Source organism: Aquarana catesbeiana, linkage group LG01 (genome assembly GCF_042186555.1).
Source record: "Aquarana catesbeiana isolate 2022-GZ linkage group LG01, ASM4218655v1, whole genome shotgun sequence".
In the NCBI taxonomy this organism is placed as follows: domain Eukaryota; kingdom Metazoa; phylum Chordata; class Amphibia; order Anura; family Ranidae; genus Aquarana; species Aquarana catesbeiana.
The window spans coordinates 43,995,144-44,012,250 of NC_133324.1; the positions used below are offsets into that span (position 1 = coordinate 43,995,144).

General features: G+C 41.2%; 1 protein-coding gene across 1 annotated transcript in view; it reads right to left on the reverse strand.

Moving 5' to 3' along the window:
* Nucleotides 1-3,368: 3,368 nt before the first annotated feature.
* LOC141141645 (vomeronasal type-2 receptor 26-like) overlaps nucleotides 3,369-17,107 on the reverse strand; it is a 150,404-nt gene continuing 136,665 nt past the window's right edge. Inside the window, exons 5-6 of the mRNA XM_073629192.1 lie at nucleotides 14,070-14,193; nucleotides 3,369-4,294 (exon numbers count right to left, since the gene is read on the reverse strand). Coding sequence (XP_073485293.1) covers nucleotides 3,369-4,294; nucleotides 14,070-14,193 — 1,050 coding nt within the window. The remainder of the gene's footprint in view (nucleotides 4,295-14,069; nucleotides 14,194-17,107) is intronic.

A 17,107-nucleotide genomic window follows, 5' to 3' on the forward strand; every position in this document is an offset into this window, starting at 1 on the left:
TTGTGGGTACACAGAGTAGCTTTCCAACACCTGAAAAATGGTGGGAGGCTCCTCTGTCGGTCCTGTGCACTTGTTTAGAGGCTAAGATGTGTAGCAGAAACAAGGTCTTGCATATCTTTGGGGACCAAAGATTTAAAGCAAGGGGAGTATGTAGCGCTGACAACTTTTGTTGTTAGTCATATGTGGTTGTAAAAGAATATAAGTTGATCTAGTGCCATCTAGTGGACAATTGAAAAGGTACAACACTTTTATGTTTCATGATTAAGAGAAGTGACATGGAAGTGATTGATTGTTTACTTCTGAACATTAACTATGACCTACCCACAATGCTCCTGGACAAGAGAAGAACTGAACTGCATGGTGGGAGGATATAAAAGGGCTGGGAGCGGCCATCTTAAGTCTCTTGTTCCTGGGACGCGTGGCCTGCCAGCAGGACTCTGTGGGTGTGTGTGTCCCACAGGGTTGCGGCCTACCTTGTGAATGAGCAGAGAAGCAGCAGGGATCCTGCCATCGTACCACAGTGTGCTGAAGTAGCAGAAGTGATTGTTTCGGAGACCCGTGGGGGAGGTAACCGAGGACTCCCAGTCGTTAGTAAATGGAACAGTGTGATGGCGTGGTGGTGGCTCCATACGGACTGAGAACTGCTGAAATGGAGACATCCATCTGGCGGCATCCCGTGTGGTGAGAAGGTTAACACCCGGAACTTTGTTTAATACTACACACACTTAGGATGGTTACAGAGTATTGCTGGGACTGATAGTCCCACGGAACAAGTTAAGTTGGAGAACATTACACTTGCATAGATTTCAGTATTCAAGAACGGATACTAGATGTTTGTCTTCTTTGTATAAGAGCACTTAATCAATCTTCTGGATTATAATTGTCTTAGTGTATTACCTTACACTGCGCAACACCCAAGAAGAAGCCTCTGTGGATTACAATTACAAATTTGTAGCTAGCAATAAAACTTGTTGTAGCAATAAAAGACTATCTCTTTTATTGCAGGGCCCTGCATCTAGTTACAAAGGGTAGTGACTTTACGGTTTAGAGCAGGGGGAGCTCCCTGGTACAGATATATATATTTAGGTATATTTGTGTTTGTCACCAAGACTGTTATAACTGTTTACTGTACTGTTGCACTACGTTGGTGTGATAGTGTAGTCACTGTAATAATTCTTTATATAAATATATCATTTATCCAAACAAAGAAGTTATTTTGGTTATTACAGAAGTTTATGTGCAGTGTTGTTATTTCTCCTGCAGGTGGAGCTACAAGCACCCAGGTAGAGGTAAATATAAATATAAGTGTATATTGGGGGGTTATAAAGTGTATATTGTGGGTTAAAGTTGGTATTAATATCATTACAACACTGCACTACAGCTGTGTCAAGGGGATTGAACAACTTAAGAGGGGTGAAGAGAATAGAGGACAGGCCCAATAATAAACCAGCAGCTCCACCGAGAGTTATTGCTACACGCAATATACCTAACCCTCTCCAAACTATCCATCCATCAGCATGGTCCTTTCTAACATCCCCCACCCTACAGAGAAAAGGTATCACATTGTTCTATAACATCTTCCAACGAAAGCAAACCTTTGTTAAATCTCACTCCCACATGAAATGGGAAACAGATCTGCATCAATCGTTTACACCACTCCAGTGGCAAAAAGCATGCAAAATCAACTAGAAAACCTCCAATTGCTCCCCATTGTGGGAACTATCGGCTAAAATAACTCTACACTGGTACTAAACCCCCGCAACATTATCCAAATTTAACCCCCAAATCTCTGATGCTTGTTGGAGACAATGCGGCATCCGAGGAGACCTTCTACACACACTATGGAGCTGTCCTAAGCTTCTACCATACTGGACAAAATTATTTAATGTCCTATTGGACATAGCCCAATTTAACATCCCAATGAACCCTGCACTAGCACTTCTGTCCCTGGGGATGGACCAATTTCCTACCACTCTACAAAGCACACTTACTCATATACTATTAGCAGCCAGATTAACGATTACCAGAAAATGGAAAAACCTCACTCCTCCTACAATCACTGACGTAATAGACCTCACTAACCTCCACTGCACGTACGAGCACATGGTAGCGTCCTCGAATGAACGACTCCACATGACACTCGACCACTGGTAACCTTGGCTCTCCTGGTACTCAAATACCGAACTCTTTCCTCCACCTTGAGTGTGTATTCACATCCCCGAATCCATGAAGGTGAGACCGGACTCTCTCTTGGATACAGAATAATCCCACAGGGGTATCCAGGGAGAGCTCGATCTCTGATCTACTATTCATTCTCATTGTCGTCCACAGGATGGTACCTAGACTCATACTCGAAAACCTGACCCTTTAATTTTGCATATTTACTCAATGCATTGTAACCTTATGTTATTTGCTGCACAACTTAAAGCGTAAACAGTTCATTTCACTGTGTTCATGTATTTTCAATGTTTATCATCCTTATCGTTATTTTTTTATTTCTGTTAAAATGAAGTAAATTAACAATAAAAACTATTGAAACAAAAAAAAATTTTAATCTGAATATTGAAATGCCACACTAAATAGTTTAATTCCGATATGAGGTTTATTTCAAATATTAAATGGGTAAAACAGCCAACACATTTTAGGAGTCCAACATCAGCCCCTTCACCAAGGCTTAGCAAAATATAGGGTTGACAGTCTGGTGACTTGGACATAACTAATAAATTAAGTTGTGTTGCAGCGTGAACATACACATATTAAGGCCCCATTCATACCTGAGCATAGCGTTTTCAGGCAGAAAGTCGTGCGATTTTACAGCGATTTTTGCCACGATTTTTCCCACTATTTTCACCGTGTTTTTGCCGCGATTTTGAAAAGCAGAAAAACGCCCAAATCTGCCTAAAAAAAAGTTCCAGAACTTGTTTGAGCTTCAGCCGTTTTGGAGCTTCTGGCTTCAGGCATTTTGGAGTGGAGATGTGAACCATCTCCACAGAGAATAATTGTTTTTTTTCCCCTCCAGTGTTTTGTAGCTTCAGGCTTCAAGCTACAAAATTCTCAGGTGTGAATGGGGCCTAATTCATCAGTACCTAATTAACCTTGAAAAAAACTTCATTTTGGACATGCTTGGCTTGCAGAAGCTGCCTACTTACTGATCAAATGCCCTACAGGGAATACACCGACATAACAATGACATTAATTTGAAAACTATCACCCACTTCCAGGCCCAGGTTTCATGTCCATCTACTTTTAAAAGCAAAAAATTCCATGAGATTTACACAACTTTGACCAAGGATTAATAACATTTGAAATTCATTAGACTTGGGTGAAAGCTATTAGAATCTTGTGTGAAAACATTTATAAACAAATTCCTAAGAGTAGTTACAGTATTCATGTCTATTTTTTCTATCAAGTAAACATGATTGTGTATTCAATTCAGGTTTAAATAAGATAATGAAACATTTTGGAAAAAATATACAGATTAGAAGTCCAGCACTTGAGGCCAATATGGCAAATATCTCCACAGCCACCATGTATTTCCCTTTAGTGCTCAGATAGGCCGGGATCATGGAAATCCAGACATTGCAGAAAACCAGCATGCTAAAGGTGATGTATTTGGCCTCATTAAAACTGTTCGGTAATGTCCTCACCATGAAAGCCAGAACAAAACTCACAGCTGCCAGAAACCCCATATAACCCAACACAGAGTATAACCCGATAACGGACCCTTCATTACACTGAATAATGATCTTGTCCTGATAAGAATGAGTGTCCATTTCCTTAAAAGGGCGAGAAGAGGACAACCAAGTAATACATATTATTGCTTGAATGGATGAACACACTGATACTATGGAACTGTCCAGTTTGCTTCCAAGCCATTTCCTCCAGTAGCTGCCAGGTTTGGTAGCTTTGAAAGCGATATAAACCATGATTGTTTTAGCAAGAAGAGAGGAGACAGCTATGGAGAAGATGACTCCAAATGTCATGACACGCAATATACAGGTTATATCCAGTGGCTGACCAAAGAACAAGAACACACAGAGGAAGCTCAACAAAATGGAGACAAGAAGAACAAAACTCAGATTTCTGTTATTAGCTTTGATGATCGGGGTGTTCAGATAGGAAATAAAAATCCCCTTTATTAAAACAGTCACAATGCAGAGTACAGCAGAAATTGTTAGTAATACTTTAGAAATACCATCAGTGTAGGAAAGGAATTCAAGGTGTTTTGGAATACACCGATCTTTCTTCTCATTGGGCCATTCTTCCTCTGGACAATTCATACAGTTCTCACTGTCTGCCAAGAGTAATACATATAACACAGATTAATTTTTATTCTAATTAATTAAACAGTCATTTTTGGAGGAGCACTGGGGATGTAATTTGTACATATGCAGCACACCCCTGAAGGCGCTACTGAGTAAATCAGCCTCCTGAGACTAATCTGGTGTATGGACTATTCATATTATCAATTTAACCACTCTACCACACTCCTGACAATGAGTTAGAAGACACCAACTTGAGCTGAATCTGTAGTTATATTACCACCAACCACTCAGATCAGCTCAACCACTGGGGATAGACTGGTGGTTCCCGTGTCTCTGGTACAGATGAAGTTGGACTGGCAACTCTGCTCGGTGTTTCTGGAACAGCTGAGGATAGACTAGCAATTCCACTCTGTGTCTATGGAATAGGTTGTGCTGGCAGACAGCTGTTAACAGACTCAGCACTCCCAACATTCCTTCCCTGGTCTGGTGCCAAGTGCCCTGGATCTTCCCAGGCAGTTTTGTAAAGGTTTTCTCTTCCACTCCTCCACAGTTGCAGGGAGCTGTCGTTTTTTTTCCCAACAGAGAACAGTTCTACTTAACGGTGATGGAACTACACATGCCATAATCCACCTGTTCAGCATGGACAATCTGGGACTTTCTGTCCCATGACAGTGTTGTATAGGTTAGTTAGTTTTTACTTACAGAGTTTTACATTAACATTTACTGGTATTTTTCAGTACTGAGTTTGGTTCTCCTTGTTGATCATATAGGGTAAAACAGTTATTTTCATTGCACCATAACAACCAATAATGCTCTAGGGCAGTAGGTATGGTGTTGTTATTTGCTATGATGTTGGCAGCCAGCCTTCCCGCAAAAATGGCTCCTCCAGACCTGCTCCACTTCCCGCCTTCTACCACACTGCTGGAGGGCTTTAATGTGAAGAGGGGACTGTGTGATTAGGAGGAACTGTGTGCTGGGGAAATGTGTGATAGGGAGGTCTGTGATTTGGGGGGCTTTGTGATGATGGATTCTGATGTGATGAGAAGACTCATTGATGGGCGGAATCTGGTATATAATGGGGGTTTTGACACATAGGGAAGACTCTGATGTATAGGGGTGCCTCTGACATGATGGGGGAGTTCTGATGTAAAGAGGGGCTTTTGATGTGAAATTAATTAATCAAGGTGAGTGACTGCAACATCACAGGCTTAGGTTCCCCATTGATAAGCAACACATGCATTTTTTACATATTAGATTGGGGTGCCTTAGGATTTTGCATACTTTTAAGCAAGGGTGCCATGTCTGCAAAATGTTGAGAAACACTGGGCCAAATGTATTCTCCTGAGGCTGCCCAGTTGTTCACCAACATGAGGAGAGTCTGCATAGGACCCATAAAGGTTAACTGCATATACCTCCCGTTTCAACCATGTGGACCTTGTTGGTGATTGTGATCCCTTCCATGATAATAAGATGGACTTCTTTGCATAAAAGTATAAGATGCAGAGTAGTTTCTTAGCATAAGTGGGAATAGACAGGTCAACAAAAATGCCTAGAAGGCAGTTTTTGGGATTCAGGATATAGGGCAGACCCAGTGCGGAGAAAATAAAGAAACCGATATCTGTCCAAAAATGGGCCAGGTCTAGAAGCAGTATATGAAGTCAGCAGTTTGGCCACAGCCTCTAAAACATTCTGTGGAGGGGGAAAACCCCATTTTAGAGAATGATGAAAAATGTTCAAGGGGTTGTAAACCTGCGTGTTTTTTCACCTGAATGCATCCTATGCATTCAGGTGAAAAAACACCTGTCAGTGACCGCCCCCCAGCCCCCCGTTTAACTTACCTGAACCCCTTAAACTTGACCCGGCGGAGACACGCTGTCTCTCTGCCTGGGTTCTCAGCTCTTGATTGGATAGATTGATAGCAGCGCAGCCATTGGCTCATGCTGCTGTCAATTAAATCCAATGATGCGAGTGCCGGGGGGCAGGGCCAAGTCTTGCATTCTGCCTCTATGGACACCGAATGCTTGACTCGGGAGCGTGACCGCAAGGTAACCCCCTCGGGGAAGCGCTTCTCCAAATGGGTTATCAGATGTGGGGAGAAGCCGCAAGAGCCGCCAGGGGGCCCCAGAAGAGGATGTTCGGGGCCACTCTGTGCAAAACGAGCTGAACATGGGGGCAAGTAAGATATGTTTGTTATTATTTTTTGTTTTACCTTTTACAATCACTTTAAGCTGAATAATGTGGTCTCTAGAGGATATATAGTAACTGAGGATTTACCCCTTTCTTTAATTTAAGTAGATATCTTTGGGAAGTTCACTATAACTTTAAGTTACTAGATTATCTTGTTATTAACAGATTCAATTTATCATTATTATAATACCCACATATTTAATGTGGAGTGGAGTGGACTATCTCATCTATCTCCCGTAGCCCCCATCCAGACAGTTGTAATTTTGCATATAGGAGTGGTGTTAATGATTTTATTATATTGGCTGTGGCTTATTACAAGGTTATACACGTAAACTTTTCCATCATATTAAATGAATGTTTTTCATCTTCATGTGTTTTTTACAGTTAAACCTCTGATTGCCCCCTAGTGTTAACCCCTCTCCTGCCAGTGTCATTTATACATTGATCAGTGCACTGATCAATGTAATAATGTCACTAGTCCCCAAAAAGTGTAATTTTGGGTCAGATTTGTCTGCCGCAATGTCGCAATTCCCACAAAAAATCGCAGATCGCCGCCATTACTTGTCAAAACAATAAGATAAAAAAATGTCCCTAAATCTATCCCATAGTTTGTAGACACAATAACTTTTGCGCAAACCAATCAATATATGCCTATTGCAAATTTTTATACCAAAAATATATAGAAGAATATATATCAGCCTAAGCTAATGAATACATTTTTTTTTATATTTTTTTTTTTGATATGTTTAATATGTTTTTTTTTTCAATTGTTACTCTTTGTTTGTTTATAGGGCAAAAAATAAAAACCACAGAGGTGATCAAATATGATCAAAAGAAAGCTTTGTGGGAAAAAAAGGACATCAATTTTGTTTGGGTACAGCGTCGCACAACTGCGCAATTGTCAGTTAAAGCGATGCAGTGCCGTATTGCAAAAAAATGGCCTGGTAATTAAGAGGGCAAATCCTTCCAGTCCTTAAGTGGTTAAGCTTAATTGAACAAGCTGAGGTTACAATCTAATTAGTTTCTATGCACAGCTGCACCAGATTATGTGTACTGCTATTTTCGTAAATAACACCCTCTGTATTATCTATTTTAAACTACTACCTGCCTCACCTCTCCTACATTGCAGTCTTACCAAGCTGCTTACATACTATCCAGCAACTGTACGATAGCTTTCCAGCAAGATTCCCTCAAATAGTATGCTCTCATTTTTTTATCACGATAAAACCTGCCATGTCTCTCCCTTTTACATTCCAGCCTAACCAAGCTATTTACATATTGTCCAGTAACTGTACAAAATTTGTGGATGTTGTATTACTAAGATTACTCTCTAATGTTTATTTCAAGATAATAAAACACCTCCTCTCTCCCTTTTACATTGCAACCTTAGATGCAGCTTGTTACTGTCCAACCACTGAACAATATTTGTGGCTAATGTCTCTCATGAACAATATTTGTGGCTATTGTTTCTCAAATAATACATTACAATGTTTCTTTAAAGATAAAGCCTGCCTCATCTCTCCCTTTTACATTGCAGCCTTACCAAGCTGTTGAGCCACTGTACAATATTTTGTGGCTATCAGCTATCAGAGAATCAACTCTAATATTTATAGACAAAGAGAGAGAGGCTATGTTTGGACTTTAATGGTACCGTATATCATATCATGATATTAAGTAGTCAAGAGTAAGATTATTAAGGGAATTTTTTTACAAAAACATATATAGTAACGTATTTCACAAAATAAAAACAAATCATGACAATCGAAAAGGTTACATCGTAACACCTAGAACATCAATACCATCTATATATTGGTTACTCTACATGTTTTGCGGACTCAGCCGCTTTTTCAGGAGATTTTTATAGTTAGATGGTGTAGAGAAATAATTGAGGTGTAGCTGAGGAGATAGAAGAAATATACATATTACTGACAAAATACTTTATGTGAATACACACAATAACAATTCATGTATATATAAGACATCTGTTGCAAAACACCCATTGTCCACACGTCTTACCGAGGGGCATCAGATAGCCGGGGGCTTGGAAAAGGGGTAACCCACCCTGGAGGGCATGGGAGCCCTTTGAGAGGCACAAAATGTAACTAGTATTAGTCTGGTTAAAAGGGGGAAAAAAGATGTTATCAGATATACTTGAAAGCCATCCCTCAGAAATTACAAGTATATAGTACGTTTAGATCGAATTTCATTCCTTTATATATATATATATATATATATATATATATATATATATATATATATATATATATATATAGATGGACATATCAATAAGATTACATACCTACAGGGGGGGTGTGTATATGGTTATGCAGGCTCAACTGGATATTACAGTTGATCCCTATAAAAGAAATTATATCTAGAGGATAAGAGCACACATATCAGCTCTAGATATAGTACAACATATAGGTGGACTAAAAACATACACATGCATACAGGAACAGCCACACATGCACATGTATCTATGGAACACAAATGCAATATACCTAAAGTTTTTGATGGTGTCAAGATATAAGACTGGCTCGTTGCACATTCAGCGCTGCACTGATCGAAAAAGCATACAAAACTCCTACAAAAAACAAAGTAGTATATAATATAATTATTGGTGCCTGCATCCACGAAAGTGCATGCATATTTCTATGCATACATAGATCATGCAGTGCATAAATTCACCTGCACTAGTGTAAATGTGCATCACTTTCTTACCTTTGCAATTAATAGTTGTTATTTGTGCTTGCAAAGGGTATGCAGATCAGGGCCACATCAAAATATGGAAAAGAAAAAAACACCTAATTAGGACAGTATCCAAGGATAGATAGTGTTTCCTGGAAACAAAGCAAATACAAGATCAAAAATGATCCTTGAGCCATAGCATAATATGGGTCATGGGTTGTTATTAAGAAAACTTACCAAAGAGCCTGCACCAAACGCATCCCCCAGAGAGACACACAGGTGATACCACTATCACCGTCTCTATTTATACACTGATGTGCCAAACAAGCTCCTGCCCAGCAACGTCCACAACACATTGCGTCTGACGTCACCGGACCCAGACCCGTAGTGCCCCAAAAAACAGCAGATGCACATCACAAAGTGAGTGTTCCACTATTAGGGCAATGAGACACGAGCAGGCCAAAAGGCCACTCAGTTCTCCCTACCGGACCGCATACCCACGGGGGGGTCACATAAAGCCGAGTCTACCCGGCAAAGGGACACATCCTCATACGCTGAGTGAAAAGGTGCCATGATGGAAAAGGAGGCGGCCCATGACACAGAAAGACGTGGGGATATATGGGGCCCTTTAGTGAGGAGTGTTATTATGACGCACATAAGAAGTCTAGGAAACCCCATAGAGGAGATAATGCAACAGAGATCATTACAAGGTATAACAGAAAAGTAACATTGAACATTACAAGTTAAAAAAGTTTATAACACACATATTCATATAAATCTAAGATTGTCTGTCATAAAAATCACCAAAACACCTCCAGCCCACCAAGACATATATGGAGGAGAACATGGAAAAATAGAGGAAAAAAAAAAGAGAAAAACAAAAGGGAAAACGAGAAAAACTTGGGAAAAATATTTAGAAAAGTCACAGTTCTGGCTTTGTTTATAAAAAATGTTTGTATTAATTGACCTCATTGAGGCCAGACGGAGTCATTGCATTGAGGCGCTCTATCCGGAGCATCTCACGTTAAAGTATAATTTTGTCCCAATTTCCCCCTCTGGGGTTCATTGGGATAACTTCGAGAGCAAAGAAGGAGACCATTTCAGTGTGGTACTTATGGTAAAGTCTGATATGTCTGGTAACGGGCGTTACAATTTTCCCCTCATCTGAATAGTATGTATGGTCTCCAATTCTTTGTAACAATTCACGTTTCGTTTTCCCGATGTAGAATACACCACATCTGCAAAACATGATGTAAATGACTCCTTTGGTTGAACAATCAGCAAAAGTTTTAGATCTGTGCCATTCGCCATTCTGTAGTCTTATGCCCTCTCTAACCCATGGACAGCAAAGGTACCATGAATAATATTTCTATTCTTATGGCACTACGCTACAAAGTCTAATGTTTATTTCAAGGTGCAGTATAGCTTGCTTCTCCCACTTACATTTCAACTTTTTCCAAACTTTTCACAAACTGACCAGCCACTGAACAATACATGTGGCAATTGTCTCTCAAATAAGGCATTGTAATGTTTATTTCAAGATTAAACTTGCCTCACCGCTCTGTTTTAATTTGCTACTTTGCCATCTGCTAACATACTGTCCAGTCACTGAACAATATTTGTGGCTTTTGCCTTTCAAATATTGAACCAACATTTATTTTTCAAGATATACCTACTGCATCTCTTCCTCTTAAAGTGACACTAAAGGATTTTTTTTATTTTAAAATAACAAGCATATCATACTTACCTCCACTGTGCAGCTCGTTTTGCACAGAGTGGCCCCAAACCTGGTCTTCTGGAGTCCCTCGGCAGCTCTCGCGCCTCCTCCCCACATCAGATAACCCCCTGGGAAAAGTGCTCTCCTGGGGGGTTACCTTGCGGGCGCGCTCCCGAGTCCAGCATTCGTCGTCCACAGAGGCCAAATGCAGGACTAGGCCCCTCCCCGCGGCGCCCGCTTCATTGGATTTGATTGACAGCAGCGGGAGCCAATGGCTGCTCTGCAATCAATCTATCCAATCAAGAGCCGAGAACCTCAGGCAGAGAGACCCCTTGGGTCAAGTTTGAGGGTTCAGGTAAGTAAAACCGGGGGGGCTGGGAGGCCAGTCACTGACAGGTGTTTTTTCACCTTAATGCATAGGATGCAGTGAGATCAAATACTAAGTTCAAGTGTATGGAATTCACAGATTCACCCCTGTAAATCAAATGACGCACAGTGCATTGGAAGCCCTGATTGGCTGAAGCATTGAAGGCTTTGCCCAGTCAGGGCTCATAGCACTGTTATAGCCATGATTGGACACAGTCATGATGACTCTCTCCAATCATGGCTCATTACTCATAGACCCACCCCACACTATAAAAGGTTCCTTCCCAGAGCAGCCATTTGCAGTGTGATATTGATGTGGAGAGAGATAGAACAGGGCTCTGTTCATTGCTACTAGTGAGTTAGTGTGCTATAGTGTGCTATTGTGATTCTATTATGAGTGTAAAGTATCAGTGTAGTGTGAATATAGTGATAGTGCAGTGAGAGTGTAGTGCGACCATTAATTTTTACTGTAGTGTCAGTTTAGAGCATCAGTGCAGTTTTACTGCAGTATATTAAATTGCATTCATGCACTTTTACTGCAGAGTATTGAAGCGTGTTAGTGCAGTTTTACTGCAGTATATTGAAGTGATTTAGTGCGCTTTTACTGCAGAATATTGAAGTGTGTTAGTGCAGTTTTACTGCAGTATATTGAAGTGCGTTAGTGCACTTTTACTGCAATGTATTGTAGTGCATCAGTGTGGTTTTATTGCAGTGTATTGTAGTGTGTCAGTGGGGTGTGTCTGTGTAGTGAGTACTCAAGTTGAAGTGCACCAAACACCACTTTCATTTGATTAAAGTGCATTCAAGTACACATTTCCCCATCTCTATTACATTTTGGTAACAAGTCCCTCCCATCATGTCTGGGAGGCCAACAAGGAGAGTCAGATGTTCCCATGGCACTGTGAAGGGGCCAGCAGCATCTGTGTCCACAGGCAAAGGTGGACCTGGTCTGTCCTCAGGCAGTTTAGTTTAGTGATGTTGCCTGTGCTATCCAGCCACAGCATGCAAAGGAGGTGGTGGACTGGCTTACTAAATCATCCTCCTCCTTCTCATTCCTTATCACCCAAGCAGAGACTAATGCGCAGTCCACGAAGCTGCCAGAGTGGCTTATTTGGCCTCCTTGTCCACATCTACTCCTACTATAGCCCCAGCATAATGCATGGAGGAGTCAGCTGAGTTATTTGAAACACTTGCTCTCTGATTATGCACAGCCATTACTTGATTCTGATGTTGGTTCTGAGGTTGAGGAAGGCAGGAACATGAGCCTACAGAGAGGGGAGAACACTGGTAAACAACAAATTGGCAGTCATGTCCCCCCAGCCACAGCGTATTGCCAAGTTGGCTCCATTGATTATGAGGATGAAGGGGATGATGATGATGACTTGACTTGGGTGCTGGATAGAGGAGAGGAGGAAAGTGAGGGTGAGGCACAACCCCAAAGAGGCAGGATGTCCACAAGAGCAGCCACCATGGAAGAGTAGAGAGCAGCCACCCTATTTCATCACATTGTGGAGCTGTTATCTCCTGGCCCACTTGCCACAGCTCAGCTGTCTGGTCCTTTTTTAGCACATGTGCAGCCGATCGCATTGTTGCAATTTGCAAATTTTGCCTCAAGCAGATCAAGCGTGGCAAAAACACCGGCCATTTGGGTAACACATGCTTGACAAGGCATTTAACCTCCCACCACTCAGCCAGTTGCAAGTGCACCTGAAAGTAGACATGTGCATTTTGTTTCATTCCAAATTGAAATTCTGACAAATTTTTCATTATTGGGATGCATTTGAAATTCCGAATTAAAATAGTAACGAATTTAAACGAATCCAAAATAATGGATAGAATTAAAAAAAGCGGACCAAATTTGAAGACAAATTCGAATATAATTCGAAAACAATTCGATGGAATTCGAAAAAAATAGAAATTGAAGAATACTATAAAATAGAATATAAAATAATAAAGCAATAGAATAAAAATAAAAGAATAGTAAAAACTAGATTAGAATTTAAAAGACTGTAATAAAATAGAAATTCGAATTTCGAATAGTATAAATTTGAATTTGAGAATAGATTGGAAAAGAATACAAAACAATGGAAACTAAAATAATAGAAAAGAATAGAATAGAAAAACAATAGAACAGAATAGAATAAAACATCATATATATTATATTTTATTCTATTCTGTTCTATTCTGTTCTATTGTTTTTCAGTTCTATTCTTTTCTATTATTTTAGTTTCCATTGTTTTGCATTCTTTTACAATCTATTCTCAAATTCAAATTTATACTATTCAAGGTAGAGGAGCGAAAGGTCTCTAACATCCAGCAGCTCGGTGATGTCATCATGGAGGAGTGGAAGAGGACTCCATTGACAACCTGTGAAGCTCTGGTGAACTCCATGCCCAAGAGGGTTAAGGCAGTGCTGGAAAATAAGGGTGGACACACAAAATATTGACACTTTGGGCCCAATTTGGACATTTTCACTTAGGGGTGTACTCACTTTTGTTGCCAACGGTTTAGACATTAATGGCTGTGTGTTGAGTTATTTTGAGGGGACAGAAAATTTACACTGTTATACAAGCTGTACACTCACTACTTTACATTGTAGCAAAGTGTCATTTCTTCAGTGTTGTCACATGAAAAGGAATAATAAAATATTTACAAAATGTGAGGGGTGTACTCACTTTTATAGTGTGTGTGTATATGTATATATATATATTATATGTTACAGCTTTTGCACATCTGTGAATTTCACATTAAAATTAAAAACAATTAATATAAAATACATAGTATATGCATACTGTATATCTATATATACTCTATATTCTGTATTTATATAAAAATATAAGGTATACCAGTCATATTGGATATCTGCCCTTCTGAACATGGCACACAGTCATAGCAGCAAAAGTGGATTGAAGCTCCTAGCTTTTTTCTGTATCCGGGCAAACAAGAGTCCACACACCGAGACTCCAGCTTCTAAAAGAAGTGAAAAAAGAAGGTATTTATTTGTGTGATATAACATTGGAGATTAAATAAGAGTGTGTTGAAAACTGTTACTGTATCTTCTTATCTGTGTCTTCCATTGCATATTATTTCTATTTTTTAGTAGAGCTGCCAGCAGGGGAGGACTGGCATCCTTAAGCCTGGGGGGCAAGTCCAGCTGAGTGGCCCATTGTACCACTGAATTAGCTCACCATCCATGCCCACCAGGTTTTTATAATGGCTATGAAGCAAGACAAATATGACACAGCATGACCCCGATCTTGGTAAAGAGCCGATGACGCGGCTCTTTACCCATGTTATCAGCTGTGTCCAATAACAGCCAATCACATGTAAATGACAGCGTGTGAGGTGAGGAGAGGAGAGCCGCTCAGCGGCATCTCCTTGCAGGGGAGACTGTACAGATAATCAGGGCACTGATTACAGTGCAGCCCTAGCAGTACCCAGCAAGTGATGCCAGTCTGTGCCCATCAGTGACACCAATCAGTGCCCATCAGTGACACCAATCAGTGCTGCCTTTCAGTGCCCATCAGTGCTGCCCATCATTGCCCCTATCAGTGCCACCCATCAATGCCCATCATTATTGCCCAACAGTACCGCCCATAAGTGCCACCCATCAGTGCCACCTATTAGTGCCCATCAGTGCTGTCCATCAGTGGCACCTATCAGTGCCTATCAGTGCCCATCAGTGCCACCTATCAGTGCCTATCAGTGCCGCCACTCAGTGCAACTATCAGTGCCACCTATCAGTCCCGCCCATCAGTGCCACATCTATCAGTGCTGCCCATCAATGCCACCTATCAGTGCCACCTATCAGTGCTGCCCATAAGTGCCACCTATCAGTGCCCATCAGTGCCACCTATCAGTGCTGCCTTTCAGTGCCCATCAGTGCTGCCCGTCATTGCCCCTATCAGTGCCACCCATCAATGCCCATCATTAGTGCCCAACAGTACCGCACATAAGTGCCACCCATCAGTGCCACCCACCAGTGCTACCCATCAGTGCCACCACCTATCAGTGCCGCCCATCAGTGCCACTTATTAGTGCCCATCAGTGCCACCTATCAGTGCCCATAATCAGTGCCCCTGTCAGTGCCACCAATCAGTGCCACCCATCAGTGCCCATCAGTGCCACCATCTATCAGTGCCACCCATCAATGCCACCTATAAGTGCTGCCCATCAGTGCCACCTATCAGTGCCCATCAGTGCCACCCATAAGTGCCGCCTATCAGTGCTCATCACCAGTGCCACCTATTAGTGCTGCCTATTAGTGCCCATCAGTGCTGCCTATCAGTGCCTCCTCATCAGTGCCCTTCAGTGAAGGAGAAAAATTACTTTTTTTTCAAAATATTTGGTCTTTTTTCATTTTTTAGCAAAAAAAAAACCCAGTGGTGATTAAATACCACCAAAAAGGAAAACTCCATTTGTGTGAAAAAAACGACAAAAATGTAATATGGGTAGAGTGTTGCATGACCGCGTAATTGTCATTCAGAGCCCAGGTTCACACTGACAGTGGGGATAAAATTGTGTGAGTTAGCTGAACTCCCGCATGTCAGTCTGATTTGAGGGGCGATTTCAGAGACATCTGTGTGGGTTCCTGCACAGATGTCTATGGAAATCGCACCCCAAAGTTACCAAAAGTAGTACAGAAAATACTTTTGGGAAACTGTGCAGCGCCGCAAATGCAGCGTCACACCAATTTGGACGGTGCTATTGCCACTGATTTGGAATGTGATTTGACATGTCAAATTGCATGCCAAATCGCTCCAATGTGAACCAGGGCAAAGTATGAGAGCACTGAAAGCTAAAAATTAGAAAGGGTAGAAAAGAAGCGAGGGAGGATGGGAGAGTCTGGTCACCACTCACATGCTTGCACAGTCCCAGTAGGAGATTCACTGGCTCCAGGGCTGTCTTTAATATCGATTGGACCCTGGGCAAACGTTTTCTTGCCCCCCCCCATACAATTTCGCTCTCCACCTGCACTGAGACATACAATAAATAGCAGCTAGACTTAAAATCAGTTTACTGTATCAGATATTGCAGCGATTGCGATTGGTTGCCAGAGGTTACAGTGTATCATTACTGCTCACTGACTGGTGCCTAGAGGTTACAGCACACATTACGGCTCACTGATTAGTTGCTAGATGTTACAGCACATGATTTCTGCTTGTTGATTGGTTGCTAGAGATTACTGTACAGTAATACTGCTCACTGAATGGTTGCTACGGGTTAAATCACATCATCTCCTCACTGCGGGGGGCATGGTATACATTTGAATGCCGCCTTTATTTACATATCTATGCTGCCAGATGCAGCTATTTACATATGAATGCCGTCGCTATTTAAATATGATTGCCGGTTATTTACATGAAAACACAGCATTAGTAGCAAAACACTTCACACTGAGATATCAGGACACAGCATGGGACTAAAACTTCAAGGGGCAAGGGAATTTAAACTGGGATAGTTGGCAAGTAGGGATGAGCCGAACACCCCCCTGTTTGGTTCGCACCAGAACATGCGAACAGGCAAAAAATTTGTGCGAACACCGTTAAAGTCTATGTGACACGAACATTGCTTATATGCAAGTTATTGTCATAAAAAGTGTTTGGGGACCCGGGTCCTGCCCCAGGGGACATGGATCAATGCAAAAAATGTTTTTAAAAACGGCCGTTTTTTCTGGAGCAGTGATTTTAATAATGCTTAAAGTGAAACAATAAAAGTGTAATATTCTTTTAAATTTCATACTTGGGGTTGTCTATAGTATGCCTGTAAAGGGACGCATGTTTCCTGTGTTTAGAACAGTCTGACAGCAAAATGACATTTCAAAGGAAAAAAAGTCATTTAAGACTAGGGATGAGCTTCGTGTTCGAGTCGAACCCATGTTACA